General features: G+C 38.8%; 2 protein-coding genes across 4 annotated transcripts in view; one reads left to right on the top strand and one right to left on the bottom strand.

The window, feature by feature from the left end:
• LOC113021946 (guanine nucleotide-binding protein G(s) subunit alpha-like) overlaps nt 1-19,735 on the bottom strand; it is a 54,518-nt gene that overhangs the window by 28,084 nt on the left and 6,699 nt on the right. The window contains exons 1-2 of one of the 3 annotated variants that reach the window (XM_026166838.1): nt 7,830-9,592; nt 5,808-5,880 (exon numbers count right to left, since the gene is read on the bottom strand). In XM_026166838.1, the coding sequence (XP_026022623.1) occupies nt 5,808-5,880; nt 7,830-7,968 (212 nt within the window). In that variant the 5' untranslated portion in view covers nt 7,969-9,592. Of the gene's footprint in view, nt 1-5,807; nt 5,881-7,529; nt 7,805-7,829; nt 9,593-19,735 lie in introns of those variants that run through there. The other 2 variants (XM_026166840.1, XM_026166839.1) reach the window with 2 other exon arrangements.
• tubb1 (tubulin, beta 1 class VI) lies at nt 15,352-19,126 on the top strand. The gene is made up of 4 exons (XM_026166834.1): nt 15,352-15,460; nt 16,797-16,905; nt 17,046-17,156; nt 17,626-19,126. Exons 1-4 carry the CDS (start codon nt 15,404-15,406, stop codon nt 18,768-18,770), a joined length of 1,422 nt encoding a protein of 473 aa, XP_026022619.1. The 5' UTR covers nt 15,352-15,403; the 3' UTR covers nt 18,771-19,126.

Raw genomic sequence — 19,735 nt, 5'->3', positions numbered from 1 at the left:
ACAAGTGCTTTAAGCTGATACTGTCAAAGGAAGTAACACCTTGAATCCGATGAAACACCTGGCGACGCATAGCGTTTTTTTTAAAAGCCCAGAAATGCGCCGTATTTGATAGCTTGCTGCGAGACCTCACACCGAGCACATCTACTGCGGGTGGGTTGCCTGTTATGCAACATCCCCCAAAAACCCGGAGAGGAGCGTCCTGGCCCCTAGCCCTGCCAGTGTAGCAGAAATGATGACGGATGATGATGGCAGCAGCAGCCATTCTTCTCTGCATGAGTAACTTAATGTTGTTCGTGTGTGATTTACGTTGAGTAGGCTAACCACGTTATTACATTAATGCACGTAAGGTGAACTAGCAAACACCGTCGTAGTTACATGCGGCTGTCTTCTTGTTTGATGGCAGATACTCCCTTCACCCTGGCCAAAAAGGCTAAAATGACCAAAGAAAAAGAGGGAAACAGTTAAACATGAGAGGTTTTTGGACAAAGTTTGTGTTTTTTTCCAGTGTTTAAGCACTGCTTCCAACCAAGAGTGATACCATATATGCCCTATAGCTGCAGAAAAGGCTAACATTGTTATCTTTTTACAAAAAACAAGCTGACCATGAGAGGTTTTTGGACCAATTTTGTGTTCTCCATTCTTTAAGCACCCGTTTGAGCACCGTTTGAGCACCGGCACCGTTTCAAAAGTACCGGTTTGGTACTAGTATTGGATAAAACCTAAACGATACCCATCCCTATTCATTAAGCACTAAACCACACAGCTAGTTGATTGTTATAGTACATTTTTGTACTATAGTTTGAGAAGTCATGAACACCAAGGAGCCCAAAGTACTGCTAAATTAAATAATACGGTCCACATTTTGTCCTTCCTTGTCGTTGTAGAGATAAACAGAATTTCACAACATGGCAGTTCATGCAATCTGTGGGCTTTGCTGATATCGCGAAGCACTGACGTCACACAGAAACATAAGTGCTGGATTCCTTCAAATGTGTCCTGACAAAACACAAAAGTCTGGTTGTTGAAATTCAGATTTGATAATGAATTCCACAAATATCTCAACAATGGGCTACTTAACCTTACAGCAAGAATACAAACCCTAAAATTAAGCGTATACAACTTGTGCTGAAGGGAAAGATTTTAAATTAAAGGCATGGGTGGATATCTCTCGCTCATGCGTCCTATGTAAAATGTAAACAATACTTCCCAGTTGTAGCCACTTCACATGTTAATATAAAAGCACATGTGGGCATTTTAATCAGCTACCATCGCTAGCTGGCACTGAAATAGTAAAATATGTCAATATTTTAACCAAAAATATAATATTTCTGGGATGAATGCTGGTCATTTCTAATTGATATTCGAATCTTTTAAAGCGTTGTTGATAATAAGGTGGATTAATAACAATTATATCAGAACAGGCAACACAACAGCAGCACAAATTCTCCAAAACAACCCCGTGTCACTTATTCTGAGCACTTTCTGCCTTATTCCAGATGTGAATTTTTGCAGTGATCCTCATTCTCACCTATGACTATTTCTCCATACAGAGACCAACACAGCTGTACAGATTTCTTTCGTCTGCATATTTACAAATATTTTTAAAAAGCACCCAATTTCTCTAAATAATTGCCATTTAAATTCATGGCAGTAGGATATATTCCTGACTGGTGAAAAAAAACAAGTCAAAAAAGCACAGAAGACCTGAACACGCACTGCAACTGACCTAATGACATGAAACGCAATCAGGCTAAAAAGAGAAATCCACCCCAAGTACAAAAATCCATTCAGAAAATTGCTTTCACAGGATTTTTGCACACATCCCTGTTTTGTTTTTTCAAGGCAAATATTAATCGATTCCTTTCTGATTGCTGGTCAAACCAGTCGCTGACTCTATGTGACAAAATTCACCAAAACACATGCAGTAAGCAGCTTCAGGTACTTTTCCTGCTATGAACATATGTGTCACAGTCAGTAATCACTAACTAACAGCAAGTCTGTGAATAACTTGATAAAAGGTCAAATAAAACCTGACTGTGTTTGAGTTTGTGATCTCTCTACGGTCTAAAGCATAAGTGTCAAACTCTGGCCCGCAGCCTAATTACATTTGGCCCGCGAAGCCACACCAAATTACTATTAGAGCTGGCCTACTGGTATTATACAGCTAATATATATATTGTTTAGTATTAAGCTTTGCTTGTTCCATATTCAGTTTTTCAGCAAAACTTGTTTGAGTCCATAAGAAAAGATTCATTCTCATATCTGGAGGAAGATTTTTTTTTTCAATAAATATTAATGTTAGCCCACGACTTTGTTCCAGTTTTGAATTTTGGCCCACTGTGTATTTGAGTTTGACACCCCTGGTCTAAAGGAAGCTTTGCTCAGGTAACACTCGAGTACAACCATGAGTGCACTCTGTTGACCACTGTTGACCTACCAAGTCCAACAGAGTCAGTCCTTTCTCCCAGTTAAACTGTCATTAATCTAAAAGAAATGATGTGAGTTTCTAAACTCAGCTGCTTTAAATCAAATCTCCTAGATAACAGGCTGTAATTCATAAGGCTACAGCTTTTATATCAAATTATTAACATCATTCTATATTACCACGGTATGCTTTAAAGTGAGCTTAAAAAGCAAGTTGCTAGCCTATGACTCGCGTCCCTCTGCTTCACAGTCAGATCCATCTCTCACTCATAATGTCTCGATTTATTTTAAAAAAACAAATAAAATGGTGATGGCACAAATACTCAGTTTGATGTTAGTCTATAGGTTTACCTGGCGACCCAACCTTGTCATGTGTTTCATTCTCTTTGTCTAACTTGTTTATATTTTCTTCCAGTTGGCTTATTGGTTGACTCAACAGTTGTAGCCTGTCTAAAAAAACAAATAATAAAATAAAATAAAAAAAATATTGTCCTGATGCTTTTTGGCTACATCTATGTGAACACTCCCACTCGCCTGAAAATACAACAAAGTGATTGAAAGCATTGTTAAGAACATGCCAAAGTAGCATGTGGTGATATAACCCTACCCATAAAGAAATCCCAGGCAATCAAAAGTATACAAGCAAGCAGCAAACAACGCAGCACACGGCAGCTTCACCTCCATCCTAGCTGGGAGGAGCCAGGATGTGAGGAAGCAACATGAGTGAGGGAATTGAGGCTCCATGTGAATGTAATGAAACTCACTCAAATGCTATATTCCTCACACTAGGACCTCCACAAGATAAATAAGTAAATAACAGATCACCTCTATTAAAAGGAGCTGTCCTGCTCAGTCATCTCTCGTGTCCCCCACCCATTTCCTGGTGTGTCACTAAACACCACCATCATCATCATCATCCCACTACCGGCTCCTTACAAATACCTGTGCCTGACCTTACCTTGAATGGCAAAGCCTTGCATGCAGAGGGGGAAACCCACAGAGTGAAAAGGAACCCTAACAAAGACTGGGAATTCATCACTGCACCAGGGCGCCTGGGTCTGTGAGAAGCGTCTGTTTGATGCGACCCAAAAATAAGCACATGATGATTCTTCTAGCCCAAAACCCCTTTCAAGGAAACTGATGATTAAGAATAGAAAAATGTGACTTTTATTTCCACTGCATCAAGTTGGGAAGGAGTTTTAGGAAATTCACAAGACAGGGTGGCTAAAAGCACCCAAAGCCATGTTTCCACATGAAAAGCTGACAAGGACAAAGCCTTCCTCCTGTGCCACACAACTTTTCACTAATTTGCTCCACAACAATACAAAAAAGCCCCAACAACTTTATTTTCCTGACTCACAGGAATGACAGGAGCTCCTCCCCTCTGTTAAGAACATCGGGTTGAAAAAGTGAGAATATGTTTAGTAAATTTTACAGTTTACCAAAAGGAAAAACCTTTTACTTCTTTGTTATAAATGCGAGACAACATAAAGCACATCTAAAGCTGTGTAATTACCTTTAAAAGGCATTTTGCTGCTTAAACTTTCTCTAAGCAACCTTTTTCAGTCACTGCGTCTATTTATCAGTAATGTTAACAAACAGCTGGCTCACAGCACAACCCAGACACCAACGCAAACTTGCAGTAAGTACAAAAAAAGACAAACTCATGTTACTTCAGATGGTACACAGTTCAGCAGAGTTCTCCATAGGGATTTTGATTATGAGCCATAATACTGTAGCGATCCAAAGTGAACATAATACGAGGTTTGATATTGTGAAACGATGGTATGATATCAACCTTCCTTAAAGACATTATATTCACCATGTTGCAGAAAAAAAAACTATAACCAATCAAATGGCAGCGATCTTCTACCAGTGTGATTGACAGGAGATCAGTGTTACCATGGAAATGTTTAAATCAAGCTCTATTGTACCAGTGACAAAGTTAGACAGGAAGTGGTTGGTTAGAAGGATGTCCACCTGTTATGTTGGGCAGTAATCAGTCCATACCAGCAGTTAGGCTAATGTTAGCTAACATTAGCCAGAAGAAAGACCGTCTGATGCAACTCGGCTAGCAAATATTCATCCGGCATTGGTAGTCTTATTAAATAAACTTTTTTATCCTTATACTGACACCAAGGTGTACATTTATCTTTCAGCCACTGTAGACTGCATATAAATGACAAGCATAACAGGTCAGGACAAACTGGAGTTTGTCTCCTCACTGATTTGGTTGATGCTAATTGTAGATAGAACGCGAGTACGTGCTCTGCCGACGTCACGTTGACTTCAGTGCACTTAACGACAGGTGTCATTACTAACAATGGTTTTCTGGAAGAAAGAGTCTCTGGGTGTTGCAGAGGCTTAATTCCCAATTGTCTACACCTGACGAGGCGTGGATAAAGGCATGCCTCAGGTTGGCTCAGGGAAAGATGCCACTTCTTACCTTCATGCTCTCCGGGCTGTCGTCTTTAGCTGAGGTTAAGTAATTTAAAATAAAACCAATGTTTCTGCAAACTCTGGACTCAGTCTACACTTTATGTTGCGTCGAGCCGGGCTGTGACATAAGGACCTGGAAGTCTGTTTTAATTCTTATAAACAATGTGGAGTATATTTAACCAGCATGCATCCCTACTGATTTTAGAAAAGGTAAAAACCAGAAGATCCTGCTGTGCATGAAGTTAATACAAAGTAAGGAACTACTGCAGCAGTGCTTCTGCAATCTAAAAACAGTTTACACTCGCTGCATTACGAGGTTTTATAAAAAGGTAAATGCCTCTTAAAATACTGCACTTGATGCATATTGTTTAACCCACTATGATAAAATACTAAGATATATATATGGAATTTGTTGGTGTATAGACATGTATAGAATATTTTTTTAAACAGTTATCATAAAAGGCTTTCAATCTGATTTACCATTTTCACAATGAATCCAATAACATTTTGTTTTTTCTTTCATTGTCCAACTAACACTTCAAATACAGTATTTCTATTAGCTATAATATAAAAACAAGCTGGAAACAGCTGCTAATTCATCACTTCTAAATATATGGTTAAAGAAATTATTTATAGGCAAGAACAGTAACATCCAATGCTTCTTTTTACTTCTGTATTTAAGGTGATTTTAAAAGTAATAACTAACCAAGTCTCCTGCTCTACCTGAAAACTTGAAGACTGGTGGGAAAGGTATTTTGTATCAGTGGTATCTTCTTAATGCCCCATTACTCCTCTCCAAAACATCATTACATAATTTAGGTATTTGGTCAACAAATATGTCAGTACCTGAGCAGATATCCATCTAAATGGGTTCCTTTACTCTAAAGAGAAACTGTGGGAGTGTTTAGTGAATAGTGAACTGAGGGGGAACCAGCGAAACTTACTCTGCGTTGAAGCCATTAACGTGCAATATTCGCATCTGTTTGACTATCGTACTTTTCCCGGATTCACCAGCCCCTGAAAGCAGAGAAACAACAAGTCAGACAAGAGTTTCATGAAGTTGTACAAGCAACTAAAATATCCAGGAAGGAGCAGAGATGGAAGGCATTTTGATGTTCCAAGGTTAGACGAGTCCTGGAAGCACTAAACAGCGATGCCTTTAATGATTTGAACTACAACAATGTTGCACCTTAGCAGAGAAGTCCTGTCCATTGTGCACAGACATTGCCCTGTCACAGGCCTTACCTACTTTTAAACAGTGCATGTTACACAAAAGCCAAAAGGCGAGACCTCGATGTACCCAACCTAAGAGTCAAGAACCTTTTACTTTTCTTATCTCTTTTTACTGCTCTTATCATTGACTGCTCTTATCTTATGTATGAAGAAACTTGAGTTTTACTTGAGTATTCCCATTTCAACAGTGCATTTTACTTCACTGTGTTTAAGAAGGAAATATCCTTTTTTAAAACATTACTTCATGTATTTGTTACTTTGCAGTTTCTGATTTTACATTAAAAAAAACAAAAAGGTCAGCGTATTATACACACTGCATTGTTAAAGATTAAACCGGTGGTTCCTGCCACTTCTGGCTAGTGACCTCTTCCAAAGGCAGTTCCTCCAAAGAGAGATTTCCCCTTTAAACGTCTCATTTAAAGAACAATTTTGAGACCCATTATGTCACAAAGCAACACACACAGACCAGAAAAGCAAACCTCATGACCCCTTAGATTTCTCCTGTGACCCAAACCCTTATCTTGGGAACCACAGGTAACTTCATGAATTGTTCTACCTCACCTTGGCAAAGCACTAAACACTAGGATACTACTTTTAACTTGTACTACGCATTTTATGCAACACTGAATCGTAAATATATTTAACTTGTGTAGTTTTACATAGGGAGGCTGATGCACGACACGTGCACTTTCACCAAAGTCTGCCCCTTCTTCCAGAGGCGACAAGGACCAAGGAAAAAAAAAAAAAAAGCTCCAACATGTAGACAACTATTCTCTCCCCGAGCATGTCATTCAGGAGAAAAACTGCTAGACCCTGAACCCTGATGTTAATAATTAAGAAAATAAATTTCTGGATAAGAACAGCCTTCAACGTGTCCTTGCAAAACTGAGTGTGAAAGGAGCCCGGCCATCACATCTCCATCCCCAAGCACCAGGAGCCAGCCAGGCTACAGGCCTGCTTTTCAGAGAAGGCGTAGAGCGAGAGAAACAGGCATTCAAGGCAAACTAGTAATCCTAATTTGCACTCTGTAGTCCAGCACAAGGGCTGGCCTTAAGGTTCACACTGCATCATGTCAGGAAGGCTCTCGTGATGAGGCCAAAAATAGCTTTACCAAATAATGGCTAATTAGAGGATATTAATTTCCAGAGTGGGTGGTGTGGACGGATTATGCAAAAAGAGAGAGAGAAAAAAAAAAAGTATGTCATATGCAGTATGAAAACTAGGCTCAACCAGGATGTACGCAGCAGCCACAAATGAACCAGATCACAAGTTTGGTTTTTTTTGGTTTTTTTTACATGTGTGGAGGTGAGAAAGAGCCATGCACAAACGCCCGCGAGTGGCCTCCCGGCCTCTGCGTGGTGCCTGTGTGTGTGTGTGTGTGTGTGTGTGTGTGTGTGTGTGTGTGTGTGTGTGTGTGTGTGTGGTTCCCTCACACAGATGGTGGTGTCTGTCTGCCCCCCTCTCTCTCACATGTTCTGCAATCATGCTCCATAATATCCCATGAATGCAGACAGGCCTGCTTTTTCAACTGTCCTGTGCCAAGACGCTTGAAGCGAATTAGTCGGGACTTCATGGCGTTGCATCAGTTCTTGATGCCTTGCTGTAACAGTGGTCCTTACACACTTTTCATGGGTACAGTCTGCTACAGTGGCACCAACATGAGTTAAACAGGTGAAAATGCTGTTTTGTAGGAACAAAATGGAAACAGTAATGTTAAATTTCACAAAACCTACCCAACAGCAGTAGCCGGTGAGTTGCCCGGTATATCTGTTTGTCTTTTTGGAGCTGCTTCTCAATCTTTTTGTTGGCTTCCCTCTGTGCCTTCTCCTCATTTCGTTGGTCTTCAGTCTTACTATTGCCAAGGCAGCCCATCTTCCCAAAAACCCAGTTGCAGGTTCAGGGTTTGGAGGCAGGGCGGTTGATATGGTTGGGGTAGGTGGGTGAAAGAAGAGGGTGATGGTCAGAAAAGAGAGGATCTTTTTTTAAATCAATCCCAAATTCCTAGACTGGCCCAAGAGAGGAACACCTGGCTCCAAATGGGTGACATGTATCTTGCCAGATGCAGAAGAAGTAGACGCCAGGTAGTAGACAGTGAGCTTCACCAGGCTTTGGCAAAATGTGTATGTGTGGAGGAGGGGATGGGGTGGGGGGTGTGGATATTTACTGGCAATTTATCAGCAACAGATCAGTCAGAAAGGAGCAGAGCTACGATGCCGCCCTTCTCAGATGCTTGATTCCTGTAGTTTTTTCCCCCACTGTAAATCCGCAATGAAGTCATCAACATTGATATGAGAGTGGATGTAAAATTTCCAGCTTCTGGCTGCACATGAATGAGTGTCTAGGGATGGCGATGGTGCTGGTGGTGGGGTCCAGATTCCTTAAAGGTGTATTTTTTTTTACCCCCCCTTCTTTTCCTCCTTTGTTTTAAATATACACGTATGTATATTTTCTCAAGCTTTGATGTTAAATCTTCCTCAGCAAATGTCTCCTCCGGAGCCCATCTTTGGCAGATGCCTCACTACTCTGCCGTTCAATTCATTTCCACTCACAACCAAAAAGAGCCCCGTTTTCTTTTTTTCCATCGACTCTCCCTTTAAATATAATTTCAGGTTATTATTTGAAATCCTATCTCAGGCTGGCCAGGAAAAAAAGCACATTAACAGGGCGGATGGGGGAGAAATTAAAAAATTAATATTTCCTCTTAAAATGACGGCATGTGAATCATCAGGCTACAACCCGGGCTTCTGTCTCCACCACAACAGTCACATTATATATAGGAGCCTTATCAATAAGATCCCGTTTTTAGCCGATGTCCAAATTATTTCCTCTCCCCCGTAAGTAGATGCTGGTGCTTGGCTTTTTTTTCCTGAGGTTTCACGAGAACCCCCCCACCCCCCAAAGAAAAGAAAAAAGGAAAAAAGAAAAGAAAAAAAAGGGGGGAAAGAAACAAGGCCCCTTCTCCGTCCTTTTTCTCTCCGTAACGTCAATTTATATTTCTCCTCACATCAGAAAGCTTCTCCGGGGCCGAGCTAAGGCGGTGTTTGGCAGCTGGATGTCCTTGAATATAGCGCGATATCCAGGTGATATTCGTGGAAAATCCTCCGTTATTTTCCCGTTTGGCGCAGGTACAAGGCGCTGTCAAGTCTCTCGGATTTTTGTATTCCCTTTGAATCCGTATGGTAGATTATGGTTACATGTGCATGATACATGAACATACCGCGGTGTTTTCAATCACTGGTCCAACGGCGACGCTGTCATTTTTAACCGCCGACAGGCCGCGGTTGCTCCGATGAACCGGTCGGGGAGGTGAGACTCGTTTCTTTGCTGTGTTACCCTGAATTATTTTTGCCCACCTTTTTTTTTCTCTGAGAATTGAACATTGAGATAGATAGCGTTGTAGAGGCGGGGTGGGGCAAACGGCTCTCACGGAACCCTGGGAACGAAGAACCGTGGTCAAGTTTTCCGGGACGGAGAAACTCGACTTCCGCTGGAAGCTTTCACAATAAAAGCCGAAAGGACGCATAAGCGGAACTAATCTCTTAAAAATAGATGTTTTCGTCCTTTTTAAGTATTTTTTGCTGACACACGCAAAAACAAATACAGGGTGTGTATACAGTTAGGTCACACGTCTTTGATTTAATGTTTTTCTGTGTTTTCATTTTATTTGTATTCTTGCACTCTACAAGACATTGCCTGATTGTATACTGGACCTTTGTGCAATCCCTCAGTTCACAGTTCACTAATTCGAGGTCATTTCTTACTATTATATATGAGAGTTTATTTTGACTGAAAAATAAATAAATAAATAAAAAAGATGCCATCCAAGTCAAAATTACTGGTTCTCATTTCAAATTTTAGACTTCATAACTTGAAACTTCTTTTTCCAAAAGTTTGAGTAAGTTGAAAATTACATATTATCCCACATGTTTGGCCTATGGCTGGCAAAAATAAAATAGTTTTGGTTGTTTTGTTTATTTCTTTCCGTGGCCTGAAAACAAGCTTCCATAATAATTTACAAAATCTCTCTGTTGTGGCCTTCTTCAGACACAAAAAACTTGTGGACTGATGTGTATAATCAGTAATAATAACATAAAACGGTAATTACAATGGAGGTAACGTAATAGTGATAGGGGTTATTTCCCCTGCAAAAGGAAAAAAAAGGTCATAATTTTTTTTTCACCTTATATTTTTAAACTTCACCATCATACACCGGCTGCACCTGACATTTCAGAACAGTTGCCTTTGAGGGAAGTGGCACAAATAGGAAGTTGGGCTGAATGATGACCTTTATCCTATGATTATACATTTCTACCTCAATGATGGTGCTCTACGATGTCCCCATTTATAGGTAGCAATGAGTCATTAAATGATTTGAGTACAAAAATCACATCAGCCGTCATAATTTTTTGGGTTAAAAAATGCAAATAGCTTGTGATTTGTTTTGATAGCAAAGGTCCTCACAGTGATGTGTCATAAATGGCCTCCACAGTAATGTGCTCTCAGCCCCATCCAACACTGGAATTTTAGACTTCCAATTTTAGACAGCACTTTCCACCACTGTTACCACCAAATCCAAGAAAATCTTTTGAACATCTGGGTTTTGAGGGATTATCTGGTGGCACATGGTGGTATAAGACCTTACTAAGACAATTTATGTTGTTTTGTTTAACCATTAAATATACAGGGGTCGGGGTCTTTTAGAATTCTAAACCATGCATTTAATAAAAGGGAACGTCAACAGGCTTAGATTTGAGCCTTGGCTAATTTGACCAGAGGTCCCAACGAAACCCCAGTACTCCTATAAGTGTAAGAAAAAAGGGAAATATTTTCAATATTTTATTTTATTTACTTATTTAACATGTGACATTTGACATTGATTCACTAATGCAAATCTATGTGGAGCTCAGGGCAAAGGGTTCCTGATAAATATAGCCCTGCAGCAACAGAAAATCCCAGAAAAAGCTTAAAATAAAAATCAGGCATCCAAGCATTAATTGAAGAAAAAAAAAAAACAGCCTTTGAAACTTTTGCTATGTGAAACATTTATTCTTTTCACAGATTTTTGCAGTTCTTCTAAAACTGGCTTTAAAATCCTCTCTCTGAACTGCACAAAACTTACAGCCACACTAGTGGAGTTTTAATTATTTTTAAAATATATTTAGTAAATACATTAATTTTTTTAGTGTGTGTGTGTGTGTGTGTGTGTGTGTGTGTGTGTGTGTGTGTGTGTGTGTGTGTGTGTGTGTTAAAGTATAACGTTTCACCTGAACTGCGAAAACAGAACAAACATCAATACATTTAACCCACCCACCAAATCTTAAGGCCGAGAAGGTACTTTTGGCTTTTATTTTGAGGGTAATGTGAGAGTAACGCTCGTTTCCGCCTGCATGCCACTTGACGCATCTGGAATGAAGCAGGGTCGGATCACATGATTGCCCGGAGCGTCATGAAGCAGAGGTACAGAAGGGGAGAGGCGCCCTCTTTGAAGCAAAATGATTATTATCCTGTCCGCCGCCTCATTCAACACCTCTGACAAACTTTACATCAAGTTATTCAAATATCGGCTCATAAAGAGATTAATGCTTCCATATACATTCAATCGCAGTAACACCGCTAGGTTACTAATAACAGGAATATGCTAATACGACTATCAACAGTTAATAAGTGAAGGGCAACAATCTTGTTTACCAAATTCTTCAGGTGGCAAAAATGGGGAAAAAAAAGTCCGTGTAAAAAGTAAGTGATAAAACTTGCAGCCTTTCCGAGCAAATGTATCACATGGTTTGTTACAAATTACTACTTTAATGGCATGTTGTCACATCTGATAGAAAAAGTAAACGTAAGCTCTCCGTTTATAACATTATTATTGTCACTTCATTCCAAACTAAACGGTGATTATAAAAGTCAAATTAGCGCTGTCAGTTATTTGAGAACGAAAAAGAAAGTAGCGATGCCCTGTTGGAATCGCATTTTAAAAGCTGCGAAGAAACTTTCATTAAATTACAAAAGACTACAACAGTGAATGCAAAACAAATGCTGAGACTCTGATAGAGGACTTCAGGAGGAGAAGGATATCTATAAATCATGTCCTGCCTTTCACAGTCTGCAAACCAATTCAACACCTAATGGAGCTTCTGAAACAGCGTTTACAGGGCTTTGCCAAAGACCACTGAGGTCACATTGCTTTAGTAACTCATGGTTTTTATTAATCTGGCATTGAGAGACTACCAACACTTTTTAGGGTATGTTATGGTTAATGCTAAGACTAGGATAGACCTTTACATATATATATATATATATATATATATATATATATATATATATATATATATATATCTTATGTCTATAAAAAATACAAAAAAATCATGAAGCTGAAATGTGAATTTAGCATCCAGCAAAAACAAGATGTAATAATATTAAAATTTTTGTCTTTCTAACAATGAATATTGTGCTGTCATTGTTAGTCATGAGCGAAATTTAGAAGTCTCCACCTCGACGTTAGGTACTCAATAAATAGTTCCATGCCATCTTTACTTTGATATAACGGAAGTTTATTTCAAATGAAAGAACAATTATTTTTGTCATCTATAAGTCAAAATTGGAATTATTATTTCAGAAATTCAAGCCTTTTTTTCCTCAGATGTTTGAGTTAGTCAAAATTCTGATATAGCCACATATGGCTGAAAAAATTGTTTGTATGTTTGATTGTTTTTTTTCCACTGCTGGAAACAAACTTCTATAATAACACACAAAATCTCTGTTTGCATGATTATTTGTTTATCCTCCTAGAGCATCAGGAGCTAAACAACCAATCTTGGCACACAGGTACATCATAGGCCCCCGGAGGTTCTTATCTATATCAGATATTACAATGTCATCATGTTGCCAAGGAACCACCTAGCAACGTGCTAAAATGACCAGTTTTTAGTTGTTATTCATGCAAAACAACCTTTAAAAAGCTCAGTATCATTTTATTGTTGGACAACAATTTATCATTTATATCCACAAAAGTTTAAATATGCGTGATATTTTACACCTAGCATATAAATAGCATCTACCACACATATGTTTTATTTATTTATTCACTTTTCTCACTCTGATTAAGTATATAGGTTTGCCAGCAGCATTAACAAGCCTAACATTACTGTTGCATGGACATGTACTTGTAATAAATACTTTAATATTTAATTTACCAAATACTTTATTTGGTAAATTTTGCTCATTATTAGAGTTCAAAAGGATTATCCGAGATACGCTCACTAGCTAATGACCATCCGTGAGTGTGTGGTTTCACAGTCACCCCCATCCCACCCCCTCGCTCATCACATCTGGTTTCAAAACACCAAAATGATGACAACAATAATGCTAAACATGAGGTAAAAGGTACATCAGAAATTTTGAGGTAACAGGTCGTCAGTAGCTAGTGGGTGAGATCACACTGTGTTTGCTTTGAGGGCTATATCACTGACGTCGTACAGATCCTGGAGTCTTAACAGTCGTAACAGAGTATTAAGAGCAGTCTGAAGCCTGAACTTTGGACTTATTCCTTATACATCCGGTGACCTTATTAACATCCATTTTTTGCCGTCTTTACTATGTACATTTACCATTGTAAGAGCATATATGTGACAGAAAATCTGGAAAAACATAACACTTCATAATGGTTCTACCCTAAACTTACTGACGAGCTGCAAAAAGCAATAAAAACAATTATTTAAAGTAATTAAACAGACACTGAGAGCCATTCAAAAAAAGGACGTCCTGTCATCTTCACTCACCTCCTGGCGATTTAGATATGCAAGTGGCTCTTTGGCCTTTAGATCACAGACGGATGCATGTAAAACACACACACACACACACACACACACACCTCCCTCCATAAATGTGTCAAACAGCAAGAGAAACAAGCTCAGGGCAAAACACATAAAGGTCATCAATGACAACTAAATGCTGCTGTGGCTCACTAATGAATGCCCACAGACGAGTGAAAAAAGACTAATAACTTCAATTTCAGAAGCAATATAAATGCAAAATCTCTGTAAACAAAACTTTTCTCAGTTCAACGGCGTTTTTGTCGTCGCAAACCACGTGCACTTCGCTTATAAGGTTTTGCCAGTATACTGAAAGGAACTTTGTACAGTCACCTGCAAACTGTCAAAGTGGGTGGTATCATGAACTATGACAGTAAAAATCTCAACAAACGCAAATGATTTGACCATATGTGGCATTTCTGTAGGTGTGAGCAATAGAGCCTTTGTCCTTATGCTGACCTGTACTGAAGGTACAGTCAAGGAGAAAACTTACACTTAAATAATTATGATATTTTCTGTGCACACTAACTAATAAAGTAAGTTAAAAGCTATGACAGGAGAATAACATTTGTCCTCTTTGTTTATCTCTAAATCACTTCTCTCAACTATAGTAACAATAATGATGGTTTAATTCTGTTTAAACCAATTTGTCACCCAAATTTGCATTTGGGTGACATAACTTTATTCAGTTATATCATGTTATGCTTACATAAATCCTCTAGATGGTAGCATCTCTCACACATATAACATTCACTGCAAACAGATGTATCTACAGTGTTAACATTATTTTCTTCTTATATATAAACGAGCATGCTTATTGAGTGTTATCTGACGCTGACCAGAGAAACACATCAGCTTCCATTAATTTCTGGTTCACTTCCTTCCTTCTTTTGCCCAGCTGCACAGCTCAGATGTTCTTTTTATATCCAATAAAATGTCGTGTTTTGCATTAGTACGACAATATTGCAAAGTATTAAAATATTCCAAGAGCTCACCTTACTTCATCTAAACATGTTTCAATTGCCTTTTATCAACACAAAATGCACAGGTTTATTGAATATGAATAAGTTGTGTTGATTTAACTCAGTTGTTTAAGTTTCTGCCAATGTCCACTATTGAAATAAATAAATCCAACTTGGCCTTTTTTCAGTGTAGAGGTGTTTTGCAAGTCTACAAAGTTTTATACAAAAGGAAATATGCCATGCCTTTTTCATAATTAGCTATTTATATTTGCATATGTGAAACATACAGATATAAAAACAAATCTAAAGCAGACATGCTATGTCTACTTACTAATGGAAGCATAAACAATGAATGGTAAACGCTGCTATTCTGTGCACAGTTTCCATTGTGTATCATGGGTCTCTCACATATTATCAGCAGGGGTGACTCCCCGACACTGCTGGTGACATCATTTCTTGTCCTATAAAAGCTGACAGGAGGACTGAAGACTATCACAGACCACCAGCTGTTCTGCGTACTGTAGCCCGACCATCATGCGTGAAATTGTACATCTGCAAATTGGACAGTGTGGCAACCAGATTGGCTCAAAGGTAAAATAAATAAAATATATAGACAAATGCATTAGCATCGTTAAAACTTCCTATGTAATTCTTAAAAAGATTATTTAAAGATGCGTCAGTTTGACTATAAACCACTTTTTACTCTAATTGTGGTTGAGATAAAATGACAGAAAATACTTTTCTTTACTGGCCGCATTATTTTGCTTTTTTCTATTTCGGTGTATATTGTCACATGCAATTTTTCTTTGCATATCAAAAACAGTTTTGAGTGACACAGGGTGTTCCCTGTCAGGCATTCAGGCTAAAGATAAGAGCTAAAATGAGAACTGCAGTGCGAGCACTGGGTGTGACATTTTTATCGTCGCTGACACAAAAAAGAGAGTGAAACTACAAGATAATAAAGCTGAAAACATAACACTTTTAGATACTTTTAAAGTTGACTCAAGATGCTGACTTTAAATAACTTTACCATTTGTACAACTCGAGATCTGAGCTTGAGGAATCTGTTATTAATTCTGTATTGTTTATGTAAAGATTTCCATTTGTACAACCTGATGTGTCTAATACGTAAAACTAAAAAAATGTTAAAAGATAAAGTCAATTATTGTAGCAGTCAGCGCAACTTAATTAAAGTCATTTCGAATATATTGCATACGTGGGAAGTTAAACAAACTTGTTGATTTTTGCAGTTGAGACAATTTTTAAAAAAAATCTAATTTTATGTCCAATAGCAAATTCTGCACATCGTGTGTGTAAATAAACTCCAGTTTAATCCAATTTACATGCAACAGAAGAAAGCTTTAAAAATCATAAATGAACCAACCACTTCCTTATTTGTTAAACTACACACCCTAAATTTTTTTATTAATCTTAATGCTATACTCACAAAACACAAAGCACAAAATAATCTAAATCTAAAGTGTATTCAGAGGCTGTTTGAAATTAGAGAGTAACAGTTTGAACTCAGGGCGGAAAAGTAGGGGTCCGGACAAATATTGAGGGATTAACTGGTGGAACATTCAATATGAAAATGTAAAATAAATGTTTAAAAGTAATGTGGTAACCAACTTTAGTGCTGATGTATGGTTTTCATTTTTTTTATTATCTATTAATTTGGTGAGATGTTATAAATTTCTTGTTATTTAGAAAAAAACAGTAGATTTAATAGCCTGATATTTTAGCCTACACCTTTTTGTTTTAATGGTCATTAGGGTTGTAAATACTGCAAACAGTGATCAAAATATATTTTTAAAGAAACCATTTAAAGACCTTAACATCAAAAGTGTTAAATGAAGTATTAATTTTCTGCATCTGCAAACATTTTTGCTTCTGCTTATGTTATACTGATGCTTTTATTTCTTGGCAGTTTTGGGAAGTGATAAGTGAAGAACATGGGATCAACGCAACAGGCATTTATGAAGGAGACAGCAACATCCAACTGGAGAGGGTCAACGTCTACTTCAACGAGGCGCACGGTGCGTTATTAACTTGAGCTGCTTTATCTGGCTTGATAAATTTCAAATTTTTATTTATAAATTCCAGCTGTTTACAAATTTACAAATAAACAATATTAAAATTAATTAAGTCTTTTTTAAAACTTCAACTGTGTTTGCAGGTGGTAAATATGTCCCCAGGGCCCTACTGGTGGACCTGGAGCCTGGCACCATGGACAGTGTAAGAGGAAGCCGCATTGGGGCCCTTTTTAGACCAGACAACTTCATCCATGGTGAGATAATCAATAATATGCAAACTCTGAAACTCTGAAACTTTCTGTCTCACATTTCACTGCTTTTGATTTTCATGACTTTTTGAGAAAGGAGTCTATATGCAGTTTACTATATTATACACTACATGTTGTGCTTTGGATTTAGAAAGCTCTTGGATAGAGTTGTACAGTGTAAATGCTATGTTATTTTTATAATATTAGCCTTGCAGTAAGAAAATAATAAGGTTTCCATCTTGGCTTTATTAAAAAAAAAAACCCAACTGAGTTTGACTTATTGAATTTCAGAAAGTAAAACTGGTAAAACTGATAAAAAATTATTGCAAAATAGCTGTGCTAAGCATTTAACCTGTGAAAAGTTGATACATTTACTGCCCTAGAACTGAAAAATGTCACAATTTCTTTTCTTTTTAAAATTGTGATGCATGTTATCAGTATCCTTGACCTACATACATTTATTCTGGCATTACAGGAAACTCAGGAGCTGGGAACAACTGGGCAAAAGGCCACTATACAGAGGGCGCAGAGCTGGTGGAGCAGGTGATGGACAGGGTGAGGCACGAGAGTGAAAGCTGCGACTGCCTGCAGGGATTCCAGCTGGTTCACTCACTCGGGGGCGGCACTGGTTCTGGAATGGGAACCCTCATCATCAACAAAATCCGTGAGGAGTACCCCGACCGCATCATGAACAGCTTCAGTGTCATGCCGTCGCCTAAAGTCTCTGACACGGTGGTGGAGCCCTACAACGCTACGCTGTCAGTCCACCAACTTCTGGAGAACACTGACGAGACCTACTGCATTGACAACGAGGCCCTCTATGACATCTGTTTCCGCACGTTAAAACTGACCACGCCGACTTACGGGGACCTCAACCACTTGGTTTCCATGACCATGAGCGGGGTCACGACTTCTCTGAGATTCCCTGGACAGCTCAACGCCGACTTGAGGAAGCTCGCCGTCAACATGGTGCCCTTCCCTCGCCTTCATTTCTTCATGCCAGGCTTTGCCCCTCTGACGCCACGTGGCAGCCAACAGTACAGAGCTCTCACTGTACCGGAGCTCACCCAGCAGATGTTTGACGCCCGCAACATGATGACAGCGTGCGACCCGAGGAGAGGCCGCTACCTCACGGTCGCTGGCGTCTTCCGTGGTAGGATGTCCACCAAAGAAGTGGATGAGCAAATGCTTGCCATCCAGCAGAAAAACAGCAACTACTTTGTGGATTGGATCCCCCATAACGTGAAGGTCGCCGTGTGTGACATCCCACCTAGAGGCCTCAGAATGGCCTCCACGTTCATTGGCAACAACACAGCCATTCAGGAAGTGTTTCGAAGAGTGGGCGAGCAGTTCGTCATGATGTTCAGACGGAAGGCGTTTCTCCACTGGTATACGGGGGAAGGTATGGATGAATTGGAGTTTACGGAGGCAGAGAGCAACCTCAATGATCTGGTCTCAGAGTACCAGCAGTACCAAGATGCCACTGCTGATCTAGATTGGGAACCAGAAGAGGAAGAAGAGGAGGGACCCTCACCATCAGCAACAAGAAAGGCACAGTCTAAGGTGGAGGTTACGTTGGAAACAGTGACTGAAATGAGCAAAGAAGCCAAAGATGAGTAGAAGATAGAAGAAATGTTGGAATATTGGTATTAAAATGAACTCTTACTCTGTAGTTTGTCGCATCTGTTGTTGGTGTAAGTGATAAAAGGTGCTGCAACATATTTGCAACAATAATGGTGATTGTCTGCTTTGTATTCTTAAACTGATCATGTGCTTGAATGTGCGTTTTCGATTTTTTTTTAATTTCACAGTAAATTTGTTAAATACTATTTTTGCATGTATATATGAAAAGTAATGTTTTGGCAGCAATATATATCCATCAGCTTTAAACATGAAGTGTCACCTTTACACTGCTTGACCAGTATCGTTTGCATTTTGCATAAGTTGTGATAGCAATTAAAAACAGTAAAACAAGAGTGAAATTTTGTTCCAACAATGAAAAAGGAAAACCATATTTTTACTTTTAATTCAGTGACACAATTTTAAGCTAAACTGGACTAAACTCAGCTCTACTGATGGACGTTCCTCTGACAGCACACTGACACTGATACCGGCTAAGGCTGTCGCACAGTTTCCTCCCACTTTCACGAGCCTGGGGTATAGAGATTACTCATAACTCGAACAAACTAGCTGCACTCTGAGATAAGTACACAGGCTGCCAAGATGTCCAAGTTCAACCGCAATAAAGCCACACTGCACTGGGATTAAAGAAAAGCCTGTAAATCACACGGGGGTATAGGTTATGGTGACAAGTGCAGTATTGCCCCACAGAGGACAAATTCTACAATGTAGCAACAAAGCTAGGAAGGAAAAACAGCTGTCATGTTTACCAAAAAGCAAGCAGGGTTAATATCACTCAAAAAAGAAAAGGACTGACTAAAGAGAGATATTACTTCTCATTCTCAATAGTTTGAGTATTCAGTCATAACTCAAAAGCTATGTAAATGTTAAAAAAATAACTTTATTTCACATAATCCTGTCCAGCAGCATTAACATTTATTGTAATTTTATTGAATAATTATGTA

Source organism: Astatotilapia calliptera, chromosome 5 (assembly GCF_900246225.1).
Source record: "Astatotilapia calliptera chromosome 5, fAstCal1.2, whole genome shotgun sequence".
NCBI classification, from domain to species: Eukaryota; Metazoa; Chordata; class Actinopteri; order Cichliformes; family Cichlidae; genus Astatotilapia; species Astatotilapia calliptera.
Note: the sequence above shows the minus strand (reverse complement) of the source record. Positions and strands in the feature narration are given on the sequence as shown.

Coding starts and splice junctions, on each gene's coding strand:
- tubb1 (XM_026166834.1), top strand. CDS start 15,404: ATGCGTGAAATTGTACATCTGCAAATTGGACAGTGTGGCAACCAGATT. Junction 15,461..16,796: donor GCAACCAGATTGGCTCAAAG/GTAAAATAAATA, acceptor ATTTCTTGGCAG/TTTTGGGAAGTGATAAGTGA. Junction 17,157..17,625: donor ACCAGACAACTTCATCCATG/GTGAGATAATCA, acceptor CTGGCATTACAG/GAAACTCAGGAGCTGGGAAC.